Source organism: Monomorium pharaonis, chromosome 11 (genome assembly GCF_013373865.1).
Source record: "Monomorium pharaonis isolate MP-MQ-018 chromosome 11, ASM1337386v2, whole genome shotgun sequence".
NCBI lineage: Eukaryota > Metazoa > Arthropoda > Insecta > Hymenoptera > Formicidae > Monomorium > Monomorium pharaonis.
The window spans coordinates 4949437-4965218 of NC_050477.1; the positions used below are offsets into that span (position 1 = coordinate 4949437).

Genomic DNA, 15782 nt, shown 5'->3' on the forward strand with positions numbered 1-15782 from the left:
AAGTCATGCACATTACCTACGGGATTCATAGATATTTGACTACGTAGTTTAATGGTGCACATTTTGTGCACATAGAGGTGCTGATGGATGAAAACACTTTAAAACGACGGCGATGACCGGCTCTCAGGTTCCTCTCTCTGATATAATTTACATTGTTGAACTAGAGAGACACGCAGGAGAGAGCAGCCGCGCTGTGTGAGCCGATTATCTAGTCAATTTTACATATTTTAGTTGGTAGTCATAATATTCGTTCGTCCCGCCAATACGTCACTCTCATCTGTTTTGCCGCGCACGAGCTACGGAGTAAAAACGACTGCGTCTGCAAGGAGCATCGGAGTTTCGTGATTTCGATTTCTAGCTCCTCGTCGTGTTTTTCGAGTCTTATGCTACTGGAATGTATTGAATTGTTCTTACGCACCGTGCCCGTACCCTAACCTGTAAAACGTGTGCTTAATTACAATTCAGAACGGAATGACAACCCAGGAAAGCCAGGTCGAATGGGACATAAACATTCACTTTATCGTACTGAGTCACCTGGAGTCCGAGGATGCTTGCAGCGAGCAAATGTGGCTGGCATTTAATGTTTGTACATTTTTGTATCTTTATTGTAGTTCAATTAGAGGTGAACTTTTATGTGCTCCGATATTTTTTCGTTCTTTATACTTTTTTATTGTTTTAAAAAAAGTTTATTTTATTTTTTAGAAATGTAGTGAGCTGGGATTGAATCCAGGATGGGTTAGTGAAAAGGTTTGTAATACGATGAAGCCATTGAAGAAAGATGTATTTGTTATAGAAGAATTCAAAGGTGACCTTTTTGAGAAGTTAAAAAGCAATAAATGCTCGTAAGTTTGCTAGCAGTTAACTTTGATTTCTATAAATTAATTTTTAATTAAGTTAAAATATAAATTATTATTAGTTGATTTTGAATGCTACTATTTATTGTGGATTTTATCCAAGTGCTAATTGAAGTTTAGTATAATTTTTGTTATTGAATTTTTTAAATAGGTATCATAATGATTAAACTAACATTATTTTAATCTAAAAAATAAGTTTTTTAGATTAAAATAATATTAATTTAATCATTATGATACTTTGCAACTTGTAAATATTAAAAAGTATTAAAAGATCTTAATTATATTGTTATTAAAATATGTATAAGAAAACTATGAGTAGCATTCCAAAATTAATGTTTATGTTATAACAATAAATGATTATTGTGTGATTCAATTAAAAATTAATAGGTAAAAAATGTAATTGTTTATATTTCAGTAGAATTGTATCACCAAGATGTCTACTTATTTGTTTTACAAATGGAGAATCAATACCAGAAGGAAAGAGTCCAATATACACAACAGCTATGAGTAAAATGTGCATTTGTGCATCAGGTTTTGATCAAGAAATTAAGGTATAACTATTTTATAGTAATTTTTTGTAAAAAGTATTTTGATTGCTTGCAAGAAATGTAATTTTAATTATTATTATAGGATTGGATACAACAACGAGTTGAATATATGGGAGGCTTCTTTACAAAGAAATTCAGAGGTTGTGTTACTCATTTAGTAGCAGATTCTGTGATGTCTGCAAAGTATGAGGTACTATTATTTATAATTATATAATTAATTTTTTAAATAATATTTATGGAAATTATATATTTTATAACTTTAATTGACAGTTAATTTAATTGTCGTCTAGATAGTTAATTAATGTTGTTTTGATGTTAAATGACATTTTTTAATGACATTTAAATCTTGACTTGATATTAAAATGACGTCAGTTTATTATTTGGGCGATTGAGTTAATCATTAATGAAAGTTAATTAGAGTTGATTTTAAAAGTGGTTTTACAAAAACAATTTATTCTTATATTTGGATATCTTTAGTGTATTACACGAAAAATACATACCCATGCATTTTTGCAACTGTCATAATAAAACAAAACATTTTATAAATTTTTATTTATAAACCTTATTTTTTATAGATTTTGCATTGATGATCAACATATTTGTTTTTGAAATTAATATGCTTGTTTCTGTATATTTTACTTTAAATTATTCCGAGATAATAATGCAATAGACACTTATTAAGAGTTTTTTAGGGTGCTGTAGAAATGAAGATACCAGTCATGACAAAAGAATGGATAGAAGCTGTCTGGGAAACAAATTTAAAAGAAATTGTTAAAGCGGATGATAAGATTTTTGATAAATATAAATGTCCAGTTTTTATGAATCTAGTAGTAACTTCGACAAATCTTCACAAACGTCAAAAGGAAGAAGTGAAATGTTTAATACAAAATTATGGAGGAGTGAGTTCAATTTCATGTAATGTATATGTGTGTGTGTGTGTGTGTGTGCATGTTTGTGTGTAGTAGGAAGCAGGTGAACTATATCAGACATCATCTAGATCTAAAGAATTTTTCAGTGACTTTCACTAAGTAGTCAATCTCAGTTCAGTGTTATGTACTGAGGCTTGTTTACAAGTTTATTGTTCAATCTTTTACTTTTTATGCTTAATCTTGTTATTTTAATTTTAACACATAATCCTGAGTTCGTTAAGTCTAATATAGTTCTAGGTTCTTTGATTTATACAGCACTTGTTTCTTAGGTTGCTGCATTAGTTCTATAGGCTAGATACAATTCTAGGTCTATAGATCTTGACACAAAATATATGTAAGATGAGATCGAATCCGCGACATGCTGGTCATAAGTCGTTCGTTTTTTTATCACGCGTCATCTCTAAGAGTATTGTACACAGTAATAATAAAAAATTATAATTTACTATGTGTTATACTTAATTATTACAGATATTCATGGGTCCTCTTGATGGAACAAAGGTTCGAGTGGTTCTAGCCTCTGAAAACGGTCCATTAAGTGATAAACTAAAGTATGCCATGGAAAATGACATTCCCTGTCTGAAACTTGATTGGATATATGAGAGTATTAAAGTAGGATACGCTCTACCTTTTCGTAATTTTATCATCAAATCTGTAAAAGCATGTTCAACACCAGAAAAAGCAAATAGTATGTATATAATGTAGAGAGTAAGTTATCATACTTTAATAGCTTATGTTACATTAATTACTTTAATAGACTTTTTGGATTTATCTATCAAATAGATAAGTACTGAGCAGGGACTCGGACCGAATGAAGTTAAGGTTTGGTTATGGTTAATAAAACGGTTTAATAAAAAGATTTGAAAACTGATTATGGTTTCAGTTTTCTTGGCAAATACAAAAATCTAAAACCGTTTAAATTCCGTTTTTTTTTTTCGGTTTTTTCCAGTTACGTTTCCGGTTTTTTTAATATTATTATTATTTAATAAGTAATTATTACATAATTTCTATTTCTATTTAATAGTTTATAATATTTAATATATTATTAAATATTATAATATTTAATAATGTTTAATAATAATTTATAAAAAATTATTTACGTATGAAAGAAGGAATTAATGTGAATTGTGCTACCAATAAATCTATTACTTTAAAAAAAGATGATTGAATGAGAGAAATAAGAGAAAAAAGCAAAAAAAAGTAGCAGTAGTTAGATAAGAATCCGCAAAGTTGCAAATAAGAGTAATAAGCAAAATTTGTACAATATTTTTTTATATCTAGAATATATATAAAGAAACATACAAATATGTAGTAGTAATAAGACGAAATGCAGTGGTAATAAAACTAATAAGGTACGCTGTGGTACATCATAAACTAAAAAAGGTTTTTATAAAAAACACTATACTCATGTCATATACGATTGTTGCAATTTCATAATTGCAATCTCAGTTCAAGGATGTCACATTAAGAATCAGTTAGATATAGGAAGCTAATATTCAATTAGATTCGAAGTATTATTAAGTAAAAATAATAATAAAAAAAAACGAAAAAAATTTAAATTAAAAATATAAAAATATTATGTAAAAGTAAATTGAAAACCGAAAAAAAACGTAAACCTAAAAAATTTAATGGTTTCCGGTTATGATTCCGATGCTGTAAATTTAGCAGAATTCGGTTGCGGTTTACGGTTTCGGTCTAGCTAAAAAACCAGTTATGAACCGGTTATCGGTTTCGGTGCGGTCCGAGTCCCTGGTACTAAGTGAATAGTAAAATAAACAGCATTTTTTATATATATTTTAGATCGAGAATTGCTCAACTGTTCTGAGATTAGCTCTATAGCACATTATAAACAACAAAATAATTACATAAATGAGAGTTTTAGTTCGACGATATCGAATTTTTCTAGTATACATACAGTAACTAGTAAATTTTCCGATAGTAAGTATTAATATATATCGTACTTTTTTGTAATTCAAGTAAGCATGCTTGTATTTTTGTGTGTAGTCGCTAAGTTGAATGTCTTGGATCGACTTACTTTTGGCGAAGCAAAGTCAGCTGGACCATTTCTGGATGGATGTAATGTAAATTTTTCTTGTAGTTTCCACAACATATTAGCATAGCACTTTTTTTAAATTTTAACTTTGCAACTATTGTTTTATTTTTGTAGATTTACCTTGCTGGATTTGTAACAAGCGTCAGAGATAAATTGAATAGAATATTAAATGTTGGAGGTGCAACACGTCTCGATGATATATCTGATGCTGTGACGCATGTGATCGTTGGCGATGAGAATAAAGCATCTGTAGAACTGAAAACGATTAAATCGAGAGGTTTATGGTATGTTGTATTTCGAATGAATAAGGCTTACAATTTGCATCCCGATAAAACTTATATATACAATTTTGCTCATAATTAAAAAAATGGATATTAAAATTTTTTTTGTTAAATGTAAAAAAAATTTATTTTCTTTAATTTCATTAAAAGTTTACACACACACACACACACACACACACACACACACGAAATATAATTTATGTAGAAGTTATTCATAAATATACTCTTACATTAACAATCTTTTTTATTTTTATAATTTTAATTATTTATTTTATTTTATTATTTACATTACATTTTGTGCAGTCCTTACGTATTGAATATAGAATGGCTAGAGGAGAGCATGAAATTGAAACGGCCTGCATCAGAAGAACTTTTTTTATTTGAAGCAAAAGATGAAGCATCTAAGAAAAATATTGAAACACCTGCTTCACCGCTTAGTAAGAAGGTAAAATAATATAATAATTAATAACCTATATTATTTTTAATTTTTCAAATGTTTAATAAACTTTTTAAGTTCTTTTTTTTTCTTAATTCTTATTTTTTTACAAGAAATTCCTGCAAAAAATAATCTAAAATTCTGAATTATTTATTAGTAAAATTATATTAATAAATATTATATAAAATTTTTACAATTATTGTTATTTATTTTGGCAAATTAAAATATTGCAAGAATTAACTACATTTGTATATCATTTTAGAATTTACAAATGTTGCAACAGCCGAAGAGACCTCCTGTACCAGTTTTCAATTTCGAAGTAATTCCACACGTGAATGAAAATGAGCAACCTGATCTCGTGCAGCAATATTTACAAAAGGGTAATGATAAGAGTATAAATTTTCTTTTCTAATAATACATTTGCATCGCATTATAATTTTATACACATAAACTGATGAATTTAAAACAAGTACAAAACAATGTAATATTCTCAGATGCCTATTAAAGTTGTTAAAAATAAGCAATTGTTAAGTGAAGGTGTCTCATAACTGATTATAAGTATAGCAACTGCATTACAGATTTATGCAGTATTTCCAAAGACTTTACAAAGCCTATTTCGGAAGACCAAAGAAATTTGGATAAGACTGAAAATGCGCGTACTAGTGATATTTGTTCTTTAAATGTTGCACCGCCCAAAAATATAGAAAATGATAATACTGTGCTACTCAGCCAAAGTTGCACAGTGAACGAACAGTTGCTCAAAGGTATAATTGTAATTGTAATCTTGTTTTTCCTCGTATGTCATATATTAGGAGTCTTGATATTCTTTTGAAGAAATGTTAATAATTTATATATTAAGATCCATACAGATTTTTCTGAATGCAATAGTATAATTATATCTGCAGGTTTAACATTCGTCGTAGCTGGTTTTGATAGCGAGGACAATCACGTAGAGGAAACGATTGTAATGTTAGGTGGACACCTAGTCTCGAGAACTTATAACAGTATCCCAGATTACGGTGTCGTGCCTATGCATGGAGCACCCTTACAACATACAGTGAATGAAATCGTAAACGATTTATTTATTGTACGTATCCTTTATTAATTGTTTGTATTTTTAAATGTAAAATCTATATATTTTTTTAAAGAATATACTTATGTATATTAGAAATTTACAAAATTATATATATGGAATATTTTTTGCAAAATGTAAAATAGAATTTTTTCTTAGAATAAGATCTTTAATTCTTAAAAAATTTTATAAATTAATATCTGGTATAAATTAATATCATAGTTAATGTCTATCATTAGACGATATTAATTTTATATTTACATTATATATCAAGAATTTGTTCAATACTATGGATATTATTCAAGCGACTAGTCTTAAATGACTCACTCTGTGTAATATTTTTGTTTATTTATTTATTTAAATTTTATTTAATTCTGTTCATATATTTTCGTATATATAAGTTTAAAGACATAATTTTGACTACTCTCTGAATTTAATTTACAATCCAATCTATTTTTTACTAATGGAAAAATTCTATAGATATTTATGTAATTTCTTTAAATATACAGCTAATGATATTTATGATCTTGTTTTTTATTTTATTTATAGGAAGATTGCATAAATCAGGAACAAATTGTGGATCTCAAGTATTATCACAGACCACTATCTATTAGAAAACCTTGTAATCCATTATCGGGATGTGTCATAACGATGAGCATGTATACTGGAGTTGAAAGAGTTTACCTTTCAGCATTGGCTACGGAACTTGGCGCCATGTAACGTATATTTACCATATATTATTGACCTCAATAAAATAAAAATCTAATATTAAAATCTACATATACATGATGATTTGCATTATTATGTATACAATATGTATGATTTTATATGAAAAAGATTATCAAAAATATAAACTTTGATAAGTTTTTTTTTTTTTCCCCTCAATATTTTCAGATGTCAGGATATGTTCGCACGGAAAGCTAATGCAGAGAAGAAAACACTTGGCAGTACGCATTTGGTTTGCCCGTCTCCAGAAGGAAATAAATACAACGCGGCTGTAAGATGGAAATTGCCGGCTGTCACTGCTGATTGGCTAAAAACTTGCGCGGATCAATTAATGTTTGTAGACGAAACCCCATTTCTCGTTGGAGAAACAATGGGTAAGTTATAATATTTTTAATGATGAATTATTCTCTACATACACTTTTTCAATTTGCTTTTTTAATAGATTTCAATTTTAAAACTTATATTATACAAACTTATTATATAAATAAGAATACTATAACTTTTAATATTATATATTAGATATATATAAATAATTTCTGCTTAATAATTGAAAAAAAGTTTGCTATCTTAAATTTATATCTAAAAAATTGAAATATAATTTCTAAATTTTTGTTTTTGTGTTTGTATATAATTTAATGTGCATATGTCAAAGCACCAGATAAATCAAATATCACCACTCCAACAAATCTCTCGGACATTTGCAAAAGTAGAATAGGCTCATCAGAAGAAATCACATTAAAAAATATTGTTACACCGAAACATTTACTTCAGGCCAAGGTATTATTGCAAGTATTATTTTAAGATTATTAATATTATTTATCTGGACGATATATTTTTTTAATAACAAAAAATTTATTAAGTGCAAACCATTTAGTGTAAATATACTGCAAGATTTATTTTGGATTATAATTTTAATGATGCTAAAATAGGACGCGTTTACCGGCGAAACTCCATTGAAAAATAAAAGACTCAGTCTCGTAATGAACCAAACACCGCAATCACCATTTCACGTGTCCACACCAGAAACTCCATATGGGCAGGTTTTTAAGCCTAATCCTTCACCAGAGACGCGAAAAGGGTGGATTAAATGGGTGGACAATTTTCCAGATTTACAAGTATCAGAACCACCGTTAAAACGACGCGCACCTAGCACTGTGAGTAGCGTCTTTTTGTATGAAAATTTGTTTTTATTTATGTATTTAAATTTATTTTTAATTTATTATAATTAAGCATCATTTACAGCCGCTTTCAGATTTGAAAAATCAACTGTGGGAAAAACTGAAGAACAAAGGTCAATCTGAAATGGTAAGACAAATATGTTTATGAGTGCATATGTTAATCTTATTACTGCGCTAGATATTTTATGTGAGAATAAAATAAATTTGTATAAAAAAAGTTGTGACATTGTAATATAATGGTCATTTATAACGCAAATGTTCTAACAAAATTATAATAAAGCTACTTTTTTATTGCTTTTATAATTATAATATTTATTAAAAATTATTAAAAAATATTAAAATGCTACACAATTATGTTTATACAAGATTATGTATCTAATTACTAGGAACATGAATCGAATAAAGCAATGAGACTGCAACATGAAGATGATTCCATTAAGGGAAAAGTTGAGAAGCAGGCCGACAATCATTCTAACAAAGTCACTCCATCAACTCCCACATCCATCAATCGAAAACTCGACTTTAATGAAAAAGATAGCCCTATGCCAAATAACGAAATAAACATGTACGTATCTCTATCAATAATATACATTACAATAAAAAAAATAATAAGATAAAATATATACAGTATAAGATAAAAATTTTGAAAATGATTATACAAAACACTTTGTGATTGTTATACTTCTAAAGAGATATTTTTTATTTTTTATATGTTACAATATTTATTACTTATATTAGTGTGAATAAATTTGAAATTGTTACGAATAGGCAAATAGCGCAATTGGATCAAATGCTAGAACGAACGTCGAATACTCCTGAAAATAGATACTCGTCTGGGGAAAATGCGAAGACGTACAACGAAGCTTCTGATTATATACAAAAATGTGAGTATTTATAAATTCATATATTGTTAGACTAATCTTTCCATCTTTTCTATATTTACTGATTTGTTTATCTTTTTACATAGGTATAGTAAAGGATTCACAACCTATTGATGCCATTGTATGGGAAGATCCGGATCATCCAAAACGAGTATGCAATAATGATCTCTTTTAAAAAAATAATATTTACATATTTGAAGATACAAATTTTATTCTTGACATATACAATATTCTTATGATATAAGCTATTCTAGTTACTTACTTACAAATACACAGTTTTCACAATTTTAATGTTCTTCTTATGAAATAAAAAATATAAAGGTGCACGAAAGCATTAAAAAATATGTAATTTGATGTTTATATGTTGTATCAAGCTTATATAATTTTTAACAGAATTTTTTATATTATCTCAAATTTTTTATCAAAGAGATAAATTTTGGTATAAGAATCTTGTAGTGTTGATATTGATTTAATTCAAGGATCGCAGATTCCGGCCCCGGTAGCATACGGCGTATGGGGAAGGGATAAAGAACTAAAGGCAAAAACCAATCATATACTGAGCACTTATTCTTTAATATGATTGGTCTTTGCCCTTAGTTTTCATACCCTCCCCATGCGATCGTATGCTACCGGGGCCGCAATCTGCGATCGCTGATTTAATTTTTTATTTTTTTGATTTTATGGCTATTATTTTTCATAAACATTTGTTTCTTTACAGTCAATCTTAAATAAACGGTCAAGTAAACGTAGCAATGTAATTGACGAAGAATATGTCGAAGAAGCTCTTGAAGATCATGAATGTGAACCAGCGACAACACGAAAATTTATGCTGTCGGGTATAAAGGTATTGTGCTTTGCATATAACGATATTATTTCCATCCAATTGTAATCATTATTTTGATTTGATTATGTTAATAGGAAAGACATACATTCGAACAAGTGATAAGAGATCTAGGCGGAGATGTGTCGATGGACGCAAATTTCGACAATAGTGCCACCCATCTCTTGTGCATCAAGCTTTCCAGAAACGAAAAAATGCTTGGCAGTATAGCTGCTGGAAAATGGGTCTTACATTATTCATATCTACGTGATTCTGAACGAGATGGCAGATTCCTCGACGTTAGTTTTAGACATTTACGATATCAAAATTACGATATTAAAAATCAAAATTGGGGAACTAACACGCTGATCTTTAATGATACATTTTTCTCTTATTAAAAAACCATAGAAAAATAAAAGAAGACCTGAAGATCGTATTCTGATTTGCATTACGTCTATGTTTTTACTTATGTGTCAACTGCGAATATTTTTGTAGGAGGAAGAATACGAATGGGGCAATCCAAGAAGCAAAAACAGAATACCAGAACCAAGTAACGAGATCGAAATTGCAATAGCAGCTGCCGCTTATAGATGGCGATTGAAATTGCAGACAGAGCTGAATGGTCCATTTTCTAACATAGTGGCTCTGTTAATGGTCTCCGAAGAAAAATATGATCAATTTAAGAGACTGATTGAAGCTGGCGGTGGCATGGTTGTGCAAGCAAAGTACGTTATGCATCAACTTTATAAAAAAGAGAATTATCCATTATCCATTATTGTGGTTTTTTTTAATTTAATTGCAGACCACCCTACGATGCTAGTCCATCTGGACGCAGAATCACTCATTGTTTTATTAATGTGAAACAGGTAAGCAATGTTTTATCTCTTAGAATAAATATTTTAAAGTAAAATACAGTTAAGTTAATAGCTTCTCTCCATTTCAGAAAATTTTTTAGTTAATTAGATTATTTAGCTTATATACATACATAACTAAAAGAATTAACAATATAAAAAATATTTTTACAGTTATATAAATATATAATGTAAAATAAATTTATATTTAAAAAATAATTGATTGTATTTTAACGGACAGAAAAATGTATAACTATACACTTATATTTACTGCTATATATCTGTTTGAGGATATTTTATTTTATAAACAGATAAATCAGCCGGTAGACTGGGCTATGCTGGCTAGCAAGGGTATTCTCTGCTTCTTACCGCAATATCTCAGCGATTATTTGACAGCAAAGACACCGCTCAATCCACGGGATTGTGTACTTTTAGAATTTAAGAAATACCTGACGCTACTACCCAAGTAGCCAGAATGGAATCAAAATCATACTTAAATTTACAAGCATGAGCATTTATCAACGATTTGGTAAAATACCATTCACAACAATCCATTTTTGTGAACCACAATAAGTGTACATAGCGAATTTATCAGCTCAAAGAGCTGAAATAAAAGTCTTTTTTATAGAAAATTTAATTGTCTAATTGATATATTTATCTGTTCCATTACAATTATGTTTCATAACTTACATTACAATTATGTATATTTTGTACAATTATTTTATTAAAAAATATTTCGGAATCTTTGTTTCTCCATAATCATGTAATGTTTAACAATCAAAATGTCTGACAGAATTATAAGAGTACATAATTTGTATAATATTAATAAAATATTATATTACAAATCATGAAAAATTATTATATACATAGAAAGTTCGATCATAGCAAATATTTCTAATGCAAAGAACTTAACGTATGTCCTAACGTATATCCAATTCAAATATTTCCAATATAATCCTAAAATAATAAAAACATAATTGTAGCGGTGATATATCTGTCACTACGTATTGTTAACACACTATATCTTTTTAAAATTCAACAGGAATCCTGCTGGTGGCATGCTGAATAGGCTCCGTTGATCGATGGGAATCTTCCATGAAGGATTCAATGCAATCTCGTAATCTCGTAGAACAGCTATCAATCCCACGGCGGTTTGTAAAATTCCCAGTCGCATACCTAACAATTAAATAGAATTAAATCGAAGAGGATCGAGGATCAAAGAAGAAATTGTTGGTTATTAGGTGGATTAAAATCTTTTCTTTTATATTTATATATATCAAAGTGAAGTGTAACATTAAAATTATTTACTTATTGAAAGTTTATTACATAAAAGAAAAAGATAAGTGTCGTTTTTTCTAACATATTCTAGTAGGTCTTATTTAAAATCTATCTACGATGGAATAGAATCGATTTATTAACCTATGCAATTTCGTGGACCTTCTCCAAAAGGCAAGAAAGTGCAGGATACAATCTCGTTCTTCTTTTTGTCACTAAATCGTTCGGGATCAAAACGCATAGGATCTTGCCAGTAAGCTGGATCAGTTTGAATACCACGTAATGCGACATATACCGGTGTCTCCTTTTCGATAGTTATTTTTGTGCCAGAAAACTGTAATTTACTCTTTTTAAATCCTTACGGGTATTGCAAGTCGATTTCTATCCATGAAATTTACTCAATTTTTGATTATTTTAATTAATCTTTTATAATTAAATTGCACATTTTATATTTTCCAAAATAAAATACAAACATTTATTTTACAAATTTAAATTAAAAATATGTACACAAATTTTTAAATATTTATTTAAACTATTTCAACCAGATAAAACAATCTCAAAATATCTTTGTATGAATGCAGTATTTCACATTGCATTGTAAGAGATTACTTATAATTTACAATCTAACACTGAATTATTTTTTAATAGACTTTGAAAATTGAAAGCGAATTATTAAACTCAATTTTTAGGATTAAATTAATTTGAAATATTATTTCTAGCTTCAGTTTACGATTGAGTAACTTTGATAACTTTGTCGTACAATTTATACAATTGAAAACTGTATTAATAATTGGAAATATTAATTATACATTTGTTTTTTAACTGAAAAATTCATATTTCTTGTGCTATTCATATACCTAATTCAATTTAATATAAAATAATTATGTAATTATTTTATTATAAATAAGAAATATATTTCATCATTATTATAAAAAATCATTATTAAAAATGTTTTTTAAGAATAAGTGAGATCTTTTTCATATATATAATGTGCAATGTCTTACTGTGTAATCGCTGACAGGAGTCCTATCGAGGATCGGTGCGGGCGGATAAAGCCTCAGTGTTTCGTTTATAACTTGATGCAGATACTTCATATTGTGGATTGTTTCGTATGTTAAACCATTTGCATCCTGAATTTCCTTAAGGATCTCCTCTCTCAGGCGTTTCTGCATGTCCGGTTGCTTAGCCAACTCGAAAAGAGCACAGGTCATAGTAGCGATACTGGTCTCGCGACCGGCCACGAAGAAGATTGCCGCTTGTGCGAAAAGAACATCCCCATCGTATTCTGAAGAAATTAATAATAAAAATAGATCATTTTTTTGATATTGGAATTTGTGCATAACAATAAAAAAAAGATTGAAATGAATATTCTGAGACTTACGCCATATTCAACACAAAATATTAAATATTTACATATTAATTAAATACTCACGAATATTACTATTATCCGGCTTCTCGCTTTTTAATTGCAAAAGAGAATCAATTAAATCTCCTCGTTTTGTCTTCGTAATGCTTCTATTGTCCATAGAGTCCCAAAAGACCTTGCGGAAGTAATCCGTGTAGTTGCCAAGCATTGCACCGCGCAAATACTTTCCGATATTTGGCAAGAAAAATAGAAAGAATATCTGGATAGTCCTTAGATAATCTAGCAGGACAGCTTTGCGTGCTATTGGTACAAATCAGTAAAAAAATGTACACTACGAAAAGTGTGATATAAACAAAAAAGTAGTTTTTTATAACATTTTGTAATATATATATTTATATGTTTTTAATTTTATTTACAGTTTTCATAAAATTCTGGTGGCGGGGTATTGAAACAATTTGTCCGAATTCCAAATGCCACGGAGGATACCACGTTGGTAGTGTATTTATAAAATATATCTGTTACCGTTATTGGTACAATTTTCTCTTCAATCTGATCGCGTAAATAGTTTCTCATGTTTTCCCCGGACTCTTGTATTAGTAGAAAAAGACTTTTCAATTTGCCGATCGTAAACACCGGTGACATTTTCATCCTGAACGAGAAAATTTTTTTTAATAATTTTGCAATGTTTCTTGATAATATAATTATGATTTAGATTATGTTTTAAATATATTCTTTATCAATTTTTAATTTATTTTGTAGCTTTTCAAAAGAATAGTAACAAAATGACTGAAAAAAATTGCAAAATATTTAACTTGTCAGTGCGACAACTTTCAAATAATCTTTGTTCATTATTATTTACCTTAGATACTTCCATTCAGGATTAGTGATAGTGAATAAAGTCCATTTGCTCATTGTGTCGGAATTAGTTGTCGCCCTAAAGTGATGATTTGGAAACACATTAAAATCTCTAATCATTATCTGTTTTATTAGTTCCGGATTCTTTAGAAGCAGGAATGGCTTGTGTAGAATATAAATCCCTACGGCATCTTTATTCATAGTTTGCTGATGTAGTTTGCTAAGAACTTCTCCTGCCGACTTGCGCAGGAGGATCGCATCCTTGAAATGACCAAAGAACCAATGTGCAGGCAATGTAGGTACACCACGTCTCTGCCAATAGGTATGTTTCCATTTCATCCATAAATAAAGGATTGCGAATAGCAACGAAAGTATCACGAGCATATCCAAAAAGGCACATTTAATTAACATCACTATTTTTATGCGAATCACATGAACTTTTTACAAAACTCCGTATAAAATTCGGATTAAATTGTGAAACTTCAAATCTTAGGCAAAAATTCTCTCCGCAGATCCAAATTGTATAAGATTATGCAAAACTGTGTTTAAATTATTCATAAAATTTATTAATTTAAGAATCTTAATGTACTGTATAATACATACATGCAGACTGCTCCGCATACTGCGTAAGACTGTGCACAGTAAGCAAAGATTATATAATAATTATGAAATATTCATATTGTAGATTTAATATTCAAGAACTTTGTTGAGTCATCTATTTTGAGATCTAAATCTCAATAGAGGTTATATCAAGATATATCAGATGTCATGGAAATTAACGGAAATATAGAAGAAAAGAATTGACAGTGGATTAAATAGTGAAAGTGTATTTTTTATTTTAAACAATAATTTTCTAAAATATAGAAGTTTGAAATTTAATTATGAATTTGTAACTGTAATTAAAGATTTATCTATTGTGAATTACGCATGAATTATATGTTTGATTTTTTGTTTTTGATTCCGCAATTATTATATGTGCAATATGAATTTATAATACTATTAATTTGTAATAATGTAGTAATGTAGTTTAATGTACTTTTATTAACTAAATGGATTTTTATTAACTCTTGCTGTAATATTTCTACATTTAAATTATGTAACATTTTACTTATTTCATAAAAATACTTGAAAAGAATATGCATTATTTGATGATACTAAATGATATTAAATGGCAGCTAAAATAGCAACTTATTGATTAAAAGTTTCTTTTATAGAAACAAATCAATTGTCTGATTGATAAATTAATTTATTTGTTTGTTATTTTTATTATAATTTTATTTTGCACAAATATTGAAAATAAAAACATTTCGAAATTATTTGCTCTCGGAAATAGTTATGAAGTACAGTTATAAAGTCTTGTAGTGTCATAAATTTTCTTGATAGAATGACAAGAACACATTTGTATAATATTATTATGTTAATATATTTTAATTACACAGGACGTTAATTATTGGAAAAAATCGGGAAAATTTGGAATTTTTAGGAAATTAATTTCTTTTGTCCTAAAATTATGCAATTTTATACGAGTTTATTGGTATAGTCAGAAAAATTTTTGAAAAACTATTTTTAAATTTAAATACTACCTCTTTTGCTGATAAAATTAGTTCTTTTATTTTTTCTTGATAATTTAAATTTAATAAGTAAAAAACATAGCATACAC

At 28.3% G+C, this 15782-nt stretch overlaps 2 protein-coding genes across 5 annotated transcripts; one reads left to right on the forward strand and one right to left on the reverse strand.

Annotated features, from left to right (window-relative positions):
• Window positions 1–72: 72 nt before the first annotated feature.
• LOC105832240 (DNA topoisomerase 2-binding protein 1) lies at window positions 73–11802 on the forward strand. 3 transcript variants are annotated; one of them, XR_003626012.2, is made up of 27 exons: window positions 73–582; window positions 703–842; window positions 1270–1405; window positions 1485–1592; window positions 2095–2301; window positions 2800–3016; window positions 4129–4266; window positions 4333–4409; window positions 4496–4665; window positions 4966–5107; window positions 5361–5478; window positions 5677–5862; window positions 6004–6185; window positions 6720–6886; window positions 7065–7270; window positions 7549–7673; window positions 7826–8050; window positions 8139–8201; window positions 8461–8639; window positions 8843–8958; window positions 9042–9106; window positions 9674–9799; window positions 9874–10074; window positions 10271–10500; window positions 10578–10641; window positions 10938–11155; window positions 11669–11802. XR_003626012.2 is itself a non-coding variant. In XM_012673019.3 (26 exons), exons 1-26 carry the CDS (start codon window positions 472–474, stop codon window positions 11094–11096), a joined length of 3858 nt encoding a protein of 1285 aa, XP_012528473.1. In that variant the 5' UTR covers window positions 73–471; the 3' UTR covers window positions 11097–11258. The 3 variants fall into 3 exon arrangements, 2 of the variants coding, with proteins under 2 accessions (XP_012528473.1, XP_012528474.1); XM_012673019.3 differs by lacking the exon at window positions 11669–11802 and having other exon boundaries at window positions 10938–11258; XM_012673020.3 differs by lacking the exon at window positions 11669–11802 and having other exon boundaries at window positions 1273–1405; window positions 10938–11258.
• On the reverse strand, window positions 11259–14775 carry LOC105832241 (cytochrome P450 6k1-like). 2 transcript variants are annotated; one of them, XM_012673021.3, is made up of 6 exons: window positions 14127–14775; window positions 13684–13916; window positions 13334–13567; window positions 12906–13186; window positions 12046–12247; window positions 11259–11802 (listed from the first exon to the last, which is right to left on the reverse strand). In XM_012673021.3, exons 1-6 carry the CDS (start codon window positions 14531–14533, stop codon window positions 11645–11647), a joined length of 1515 nt encoding a protein of 504 aa, XP_012528475.2. In that variant the 5' UTR covers window positions 14534–14775; the 3' UTR covers window positions 11259–11644. The 2 variants fall into 2 exon arrangements, with proteins under 2 accessions (XP_012528475.2, XP_012528476.2); XM_012673022.3 differs by having other exon boundaries at window positions 12046–12235; window positions 14127–14774.
• Between the last annotated feature and the right edge of the window lie 1007 nt (window positions 14776–15782).

Excerpts from the sequence above, each read along its gene's own strand:
- LOC105832240 (XM_012673019.3), top strand. The coding sequence starts at position 472 with ATGACAACCCAGGAAAGCCAGGTCGAATGGGACATAAACATTCACTTT. Across the intron at positions 1,593-2,094 it reads TGATGTCTGCAAAGTATGAG|GGTGCTGTAGAAATGAAGAT; the intron begins GTACTATTATTT and ends AGAGTTTTTTAG. Across the intron at positions 2,302-2,799 it reads TAATACAAAATTATGGAGGA|ATATTCATGGGTCCTCTTGA; the intron begins GTGAGTTCAATT and ends TAATTATTACAG.
- LOC105832241 (XM_012673021.3), bottom strand. The coding sequence starts at position 14,533 with ATGTTAATTAAATGTGCCTTTTTGGATATGCTCGTGATACTTTCGTTG. Across the intron at positions 13,187-13,333 it reads GCCGGATAATAGTAATATTC|AATACGATGGGGATGTTCTT; the intron begins GTGAGTATTTAA and ends TAATTTCTTCAG. Across the intron at positions 12,248-12,905 it reads CTCCTGTCAGCGATTACACA|AGTAAATTACAGTTTTCTGG; the intron begins GTAAGACATTGC and ends GGATTTAAAAAG.